This window comes from Erithacus rubecula (genome assembly GCF_903797595.1).
Source record: "Erithacus rubecula genome assembly, chromosome: 26".
Taxonomy (NCBI): Eukaryota; Metazoa; Chordata; class Aves; order Passeriformes; family Muscicapidae; genus Erithacus; species Erithacus rubecula.
The window spans coordinates 1,544,062-1,552,143 of record NC_136678.1 but is presented as its reverse complement, the minus strand read 5'-3'; the positions used below and the strand labels follow the sequence as shown (position 1 = coordinate 1,552,143).

Sequence of the window (8,082 nt, the reverse complement as noted above, 5' to 3'; positions counted from 1 at the left end):
CATGTGTCCGTGTGTCCCTGTCTACGTGTCCCCGTGTGTCCCTGTCTGTGTCCCTGTCCATGTGTCCGTGGGTCCATGTGTCCGTGGGTCCATGTGTCCGTGGGTCTCTGTCCCTGTTAAGTGTGTCCATCCGTGCATATGTCCATGTGTCCATGTGTCCGTGTGTCCATGTGTCCGTCCCCGCTCCGCGCTGTCCCCGCTCCCTTCGCCTCGTGCCCGCGCTCAGTCCCTGTGGGCGTGTCCGGTTCGGGCCCCGCCCCGCACCTGGCGCGGCCCCGCCCCCCGGCGCCGCCCCTCCGGCCCGCGGATGCTGCGGGGCAGCGCGGCCGCGGTGCCGGCGCGGGGCCATGGCGGCCCCGGACAGCTGCGTCAAGGTGGCCGTGAGGTGAGCGCGGGCTCGGTGCTTCCCGCGGGGCGGGCTGCGCGCCGGGGGGCGCGCCGGGCTCGGTGCGCCCGGGCTCGGTGCCGAAAGGCGGGGCGGGCGCTGCGGCTGCGGTGCGAGGCGGGGGGTTGCGGGGTGCCCGCTGAGCTCTGACCCCCCCCCCGGGCAGCGAGACCCCGCCGGGCCGGTCTCTGCTGCACCCGCACGGCCCCGCCGCTCACCTCCCCGCCCCCGCTCCCCCCGTTTCGGGGGGGCTGTCTCCCCCCGTTCCCCGCCGCTGCCTTCCCTCACCCGCCCCCACCCCCGCATCCCCCGGGGCCGGGACCCCCGGTCCCCCCACCTGCAGAGCTGGGTGCCCCGGCCGGGGCAGCTGCGGGCGCTGCGCGGGTGGGTTCGGCCGTCCCGAGTGTCACGGGGATGCCGGGCAGGCATTGTGGGGGCTCCCCGCCCGCCCCCCCGCTGGGTGGTGGGAAGCGATGCGGTATCTCGGTGTCCTTTGTGCTGGGAACAATGCGCCTGCAGACCCGCACCTCACACAGGAGCTGCTGCCGGCTCGGAGCCCGCGGGGCTCGGGGGGCTCGGCCGAGCCCCGCGGGGAGGGGTGACAGCCCCGTGTCACCGTGCTCTTTGTGAGCGCCATGCCGGCGGGGCCGTGCCGCTCCCTGCCCCTCGGGGGGAACGGTCCCCGCGGGAAGAGGGGACCAGAATCCCACGGAGCGGCCAGGCGGGACCCTGCCCGGCCCGGGACCCTGTCGGGAAGGGACCGACCGGCCCCCGCTCACCCCACCCCATCCATCCCCGTGCCGGGGCAGCCGCATCTGCCGGGCCCGTGGTGCCGGACCCCGGGGCAGCCCGGCCGGACACGCCGTGCCTCCCCCCGCTCTGTCCCCAGTGTCCCCGGCGGGGGCTGTGCCTGGGCTCGGAGGGCACTGCCCGCCCTGCCTGCTCGGAGCGGGAGCACAAAAGATGCTGCTGGTGCAGCGGCGGTGATGGAGGGTGGGTGTGGGGCTGTGTGTGCGGGTGCACGCGGGTGTGCGGGGCTGTGTGCGGGTGCACGCGTGTGTGTGCACCGCCACACCCCCCGCTCCCCCTGCCCCTCCACCTTGCTGGCCCTGGGAACAGCCGGAGGGGTTTTTTTTGCCATTCTCCTCTCGAGAGGCCGGCTGTGGCTGTGAAGGATGGGAGAGCTGCGGGAGTGACGGCAGCCCCTGCTGGGGTGGCTGAACAGGGGCAGGAGGGCTGTGCCAGCACCGAGTGTCTGTGCCAGGACACTGACCCGGGAACCCAGTTAATGCCGACCATGGGGGTGGAGATTTCCTCCTGGCCAGACTCTTCCCGTCTCCATCCTGCATTTCTCTCGAGATGATTCCTTTTAACATCATCCTGGAGCTGGGGTGGGTGCCCCGCGGCATGGCGGCTGTGGGCTGGTTTCTGCTGGGCTCTCCCGATCGCTCAGGTCCCTTCCAGCAGTGGGTCCTGGTCCGGCTGCTGCTTGGGCAGGGGAGGGCAGCGGGGAGGTGATGGGTGTGCAGCATTGCAGTGGGGCTGGAGCGGTCATGGAACCAGCGAGGGGGCAGAGGTCCAGCCCTCCAGCCCCCCTTCCCTCGGGGAGTGAGCCAGCATCGCACTCGGTGCTGCTGGGGAAGCGGGGCAGAGGGGGGATGTGGTGCTGGAGGTGAGCCGGGAGGACAAAGGAGCAGGGCTGGGAGCAAGGAGGCTGCAAACAAAGCCATCAGATCGTGCCGCCCTGCGGGAAGGTGGCTCTGGTGCTGAGCTCAGTGTGCAAGGGCTGAGCTGCTCTCCCTGCAGACCACCCACCTTTCCTGCCACTGCAGCCCCGAGGGGCTGGGGCTGGGTCCCCTCCTGTCCTGCACTTGGAGCAGAGCGAGGTTTTCCTTTGTCAGTGCTGGTGACACCCTGCTGGTGGAGCAGCCAGGCTACAGGATTCTCTAAGACCCTTGGAGTAAACCTGCCCCAGATCCCACCTCTGTCAGCCATCAGAGCACAGAGGAGACTGAATGTTTCTGGTATGCAGCAGGACACGGATCAAAGCTCCCCTTTTGTCCCTTGATAATAACATCAATGGGCCAGCTGTGCTCTTTCTTTGGGGTCTCTGTGCTCTTTCTTTGGGGTCTCTGTGAGCTTTCTTTGGGGTCTCTGTGTCTTTCTTTGGGGTCTCTGTGTCTTTCTTTGGGGTCTCTGTGTGTCTGTGCTTCTGGTGGGAGGGAGGTGGGAGCTGGGGAAGTGATGGTGGTGGTGGTGGAATGCACTGCTGTCTGCTGGGGTCAAACAGCTGATGTCAAGAGGTGCCACAGCCATCAGGACACATCTGTGTGGGCTCACAGAGCACTTGGGTGGGAGGAGTAGGGGCAGTCGAACAGAGATGCTGGATCTGTGCATCCTGGTTCCTGCTGATGGTCTTGGTCTGGCAGGAGAAGGCAGGAGGGATGCTGAGCTGTTTCACTGTCAGCCTCAGGCTCCCATCTTCTCCTGGAGACCCTCATCTGCCCCATTTGCACTGGGCTCCAGAGAACCCTGCTGCTGAGCCACCAGCTGTGCTGTGGGGACATTACTGAGGCTTCCCACGTGCTGGGAGGGAAATGGCCGGTACCTGCAGCGCTGCTGTCAGCAGGAGGAAACGCAGGCCCAGCAGCTCCTCCTGGCCCAGGGGCTGATTTGTGCCTGTGCCTTGTGCCTGCAGGGGCAGGGCTGGATCCTGCCTGGCCCTCGCCCTCCCTGCCAGCAGGGTCTGCCTTTGCTTGCCCCTTACCCGGAGTGTGGCTGCTGTCTGTGGGGCGGGGAGGAGCACGGGGCTGAGCTGTGCTGCTCTCAGCTGTGCCTGCCCAGCAGTCTGAGCAGGAAGCTGCTCCTGCCTCGGTGCTGCTGAGCCACCCTGGGGCCAGCCCTGCTCACACAGAGCCCTGCTCTCACACACAGCCCTGCTCTCACACACAGCCCTGCTCACACACACAGCCCTGCTCACACATAGAGCCCTGTCACACACACAGCCCTGCTCACACAGAGCCCTGTCATACACACAGCCCTGTCACACACACAGCCCTGCTCACACATAGAGCCCTGCTCACACACACAGCCCTGCTCACACACAGAGCCCTGCTCACACACAGAGCCCTGCTCACACACAGAGCCCTGCTCACACACACAGCCCTGCACACACACACAGCCCTGCACACACACAGAGCCCTGCACACACACAGAGCCCTGCACACACACAGAGCCCTGCTCACACACACACAGCCCTGCACACACACACAGCCCTGCTCACACACAGAGCCCTGCACACACACACACAGCCCTGCTCACACACACAGCCCTGTCACACACACAGCCCTGCTCACACACACAGCCCTGCTCACACACACACAGCCCTGCTCACACACACACAGCCCTGCTCACACACAGAGCCCTGCTCACACACACACAGCCCTGCTCACACACAGAGCCCTGCACACACACACACAGCCCTGCTCACACACAGAGCCCTGCTCACACACACAGAGCCCTGCTCACACATAGAGCCCTGCTCACACACACAGCCCTGCTCACACACACACATCCCTGCACACACACAGCCCTGCTCACACACTCAGCCCTGCTCACACACTCAGCCCTGCTCACACACACAGAGCCCTGCTCACACACTCAGCCCTGCTCACACAGCCCTGCTCACACACAGAGCCCTGCACACACACAGAGCCCTGCACACACACACAGCCCTGCTCACACACACAGCCCTGCTCACACACACACAGCCCTGTCACACACACAGCCCTGCTCACACAACCCTGTCACACTCACAGCCCTGCTCACTCAGCCCTGCTCACACACACAGCCCTGCTCACACACACAGCCCTGCTCACTCAGTCCTGCTCACACACACAGCCCTGCTCACACACACAGCCCTGCTCACTCAGTCCTGCTCACACACAGCCAGTGCTCCCTCCTTGGAGGTGACCTTCAAACGGGTGCCTGCAGTGCAGCCAGTGCAGCAGCTCCCCATCCTGCCCTCTGTCTAGGAGCATGGCTTTGATTTGTGGATTGGGACAGAAATTTGAGGTTTGTGCCCTGAGGCTCTGCAGCCCCTCTCCCCACAATTGCAGGCAGGTGCTGCCAACTCCTGCAGCCCCAGTGAGCTGGGGAGTGGCTGTGCTGGTTTCAGGAAGCAGAGCAGAGCAGTTTTGCAGTGTCAGGAAGAGCTGATGGCATGTATTGACCCCCCAAGCCATTAAAGTCCTTGGCTGGAGGCCTGAGTGGCCTGGCTGGCTGCAGAGCTGCTCCCTGAGGGCACCTCCAAACTGGCTGGCTCCTTTGAGAGAGAGAGTGGCATCCCCTGTGCCAGAGCTGCCCCTGGCACTGAGCATGCCTGGCCTGCTGAGGAGACGCAGGAAACGGAGCTTGTGAAATTGGGGAAGGAAGTTGAGTCGTATTTCAAGTTTATTTAAACTCTGCAACCTCCAGTGCCCTGCTGCTCTCGCAGACTCTCGTGCTGTGATGCTCTGTGCTCCACACCATAGCCCCTGCTGGCTGGGAGTGACTCCCAGCTCCTGCTCAGTGTCCCCCCTCCCCTCATCACCTTTGGGGGTGTTTCAGTGACTGAGCTGGCAAAGGCCTGGTGGTGGGATCAGCTGTCTCCAGCCCTGCCAGGGTCCTGGCATCTCTAGTGCCACATGGCTGGGGCTTGTGCCTGCTGGGGTGCTTTCTGTGAATCCAAAGTGTCTGCAACCAGCTGGGGTCGGTCACTGAGGAAATGAAGTTGCAGCCCTTCCACATCAGCTCTTCTGGGGTGGATTTGGGTTCAGCTGGAAAGGTGGTGTGAGCCCAGTTTGTGCCACTGTCCCTGCTGCCCAAGGGCAGAGGGAGGGCACAGCCCTGGTGCCTGCTGCCCACCATCCCCTGCTGCTGCTGTGGCTTGGAGGCCCTTTGGTGTGTTCCTGGGGGGACACTGGCTCCTGCCTGCTTTGGTGGTGTTGGCCTGGCTGTGCTCAGCTGCTACAGAGCCCTGCAGGGAGAGATAAGGCAATCAATTGCAGCCCAAGGCTTGGGATGTGACTGTCTGCTGGAGGGGGAGGGGAAGGGGAGGGGAGCAGCCCATCCTGCTGTAGGGCACAGCCCTGGGGTGCTCTGTCTCCTGTCTGCAGGGTCAGGGGGCAGCCCTGATCCCCTCAGGAAGGATTTCAGGAGGCTGCTCCATCCTCAGTGAGCTGGGCTATGGGCACCCCAACCCCTTTCTGTCCACCCTTTGCACCCCCTGAGGGCAGCTCAGCCATGGCAGAGAGCCCCAGCCCCATCCTGTGACTGTTGTGCTGCTGGGCTGAGCCACCCCGACACTGCTGCTGCTCTGCTTTCACTCCGGGGCTCTGAGCCTGCTGGGACTCTGTAAGACATGGGGAAAGCAGGGGGGCTGGGCTCTGAGCCCTGTGGGTGCCCTGTGTGGCTGCACAGGCTCTCAGTTTTACAGGAAATGCTCACACGGGCTGTGGGGAGCAGGGCTGCACCCCGGGCCCAGCGGATGTGCAGCACAGCAGCTCCAGGAGGGTTTTGGGGTTGGTGCCTGCACTCATCACCCATCACTGGGGGCTTCTCTGGGCACTGGGGGGCCCAGCAGCTCTGCAGGCCAGGATCCCAAGGATCAGGCAGAGCACGGGGCCAGCTGCTGCCTCAGCAGTGAAATTGGAGGCAGGAGAAAATCGCGGATGAAGCCCCAAACAAAGCTGTCAGAAACACAGCCCTGCCCCGGGGGAGGGAAGGTGATATCCCCTGTGAGCCCCCTGAGAGTCACAGAGCCAGCCCTGGGCACAGCTGCACTGCTGCTCCCACAGGGCTGTTTCCTGCTGGAGGCTGTCAAAACACTCCATGGCACTGGTTAAACAGCCAGCAGGTTTGGGATGTGGTGGATTGTGAGGGCAGCTGCCTCTGGGATGTGCTGCAGGAATCAGTCTGCAGGGGCTGCCTCTGCACCCTGGGCAGCTGCTGCTGGCTTTTGCTTTGGCTTGGTGGAAGGGACAGTGGCTGGCACCTGCCTACCACCCCTTCCCTCTCTGGGCAGAGCAGGAGCCAGCCCAGTGCTGCCCTGCTGTGTGCTTGTGTGCCCTGGCCCTGCCCTGCTGCCTCACCTTGCCCAGAATCTGCTCTCTGCTCTCTCATGGATGCCACACAGTCATTGCCCCATTGCCAGGGAGGGTTCTGAGCTGTGCCCCAGTGCAATCCCTTTCCCTGCTCTGCAGCTCCTTGGAGCCTGAATGTGGCTGGTAAAGATTTCCTGTCACAACTTGCTGGAGTGGAGCCTGGTGCCAGGCCCTGTGTCCTGTGCTCCAGCTGAGAGGGGTGTGGGCACCTCCCTGCCCTCTGCCCCTGCCCCACTTTGGCACAGGAGATGTCTCCATCCCTGCTCTGCTCTGGGATGCTGGCAGGGAGCTGCACTCCTGCTCCTGCTCTTCCCCTGGCCCAGTTCATTCCTGGAAAGCACAACCCAGCTGGGAGAGGGAGGGTCTCACTCCATGGTGCTGTGGTCTCTGCTCATCCATTATTTCAGGCTGCAGCTGTCTGAGGGAGACATTAGGTCCAAACATTCCCTGTTCCTTGCCCAGGTGAGGGACTGGGTTTGCTCCTTCATAGCATCCTCCATCCTTCTGGCCAAGGGCTTGGCATTTATTTGTATTTTGGGGAGGGGCTGGAGGGGCACCTCTTTTGTGCTCCCATGTCTTGTGGGCAGGTTTGCTCTGGTGCTCCTGCTGGGCTCTGGGGCTGCAGAATCTTCTGCCCAGCTCAGGTTGTTGTTTCCCCAGTGGCAATTGGAGTGCACTGGGAGGCTGCCAGCACCTGCTCAGGGGCAGCCTTATCTTATATGGGCACACCATAGCTGGGCTGGAAGGGGACATGGGCACCTTGCAGGGCACCTGAGAAAGGGAGAGGTGCTGTGGGTGTGATTCACTGGGCTGGGAGGAAATGGGGGCAGAGTTGGGTGGGAACTGTGTCCCTCTACCAGACCTGTGGGATCCCTGTGCTTTGCAAGATCAGGCTGATGGCCTGGCAGGCCCAGGGTCTCTCAGTGAGTGATGCTTTCCTTTAACTCCCATTAATTGCCAATACTGCTGCTGAGCCAGTGTATTTGGGGCTGTTCTTGCATGGCTGGAGGGGAGCTGGGGCCCTGCTGGGGTGTGTGGCACATCATGTGTGCTGTTTCCCACCTCACCTGGGGTGTGGTGACACTGCCTCCCTTTACAGACAGCCCTCCTGGCTCTGTTGCTTGCAAACATCCTGGTGGTGTTCCCTTTGTGCTGATCCCAGTCACTGATGGGGGTGAAGGTGGAGTCCCCAAACTGGGTTGGCCCCTGCATCCCCTGCATCCCCTGGCCCTGTGGGGCTGTGTCCCTGGTGCTGGCTGTGCAGGCAGGGTCCCTCACCCTGCTCTCAGCAGCAGCAGATGGTGCAGCTCACAGCCTCCTGCTCCTGCCACAGCTAATGAGCAGCACATGCTGCCTGCCACGGCCTGATTTAAAGGTTTCCCTAAGCCTGGGAAAGTCTGGAGTGCTGGGATTAGGGGGAGCCCAGGGGGCTCTGGGGTGCAAGGCTTGCCCTGCAGAGGGGCAGGCTGGGTGCTGTTGGGGTGGTTTCCTTGGGGGATGGATGTAGAGGCATGTCCCCCCTTTGGGCAGTGCCCAGTGGGGCTCAGGGTGCAT

At 63.5% G+C, this 8,082-nt stretch overlaps 1 protein-coding gene across 2 annotated transcripts in view; it reads left to right on the top strand.

Annotated features, from left to right (window-relative positions):
• Positions 1-296: 296 nt before the first annotated feature.
• The window catches only part of KIF21B (kinesin family member 21B), a 41,285-nt gene continuing 33,499 nt past the window's right edge, over positions 297-8,082 (top strand). For both annotated transcript variants that reach the window (XM_079327096.1, XM_079327095.1), the window contains exon 1: positions 297-385. In XM_079327096.1, the coding sequence (XP_079183222.1) occupies positions 348-385 (38 nt within the window). In that variant the 5' untranslated portion in view covers positions 297-347. The remainder of the gene's footprint in view (positions 386-8,082) is intronic.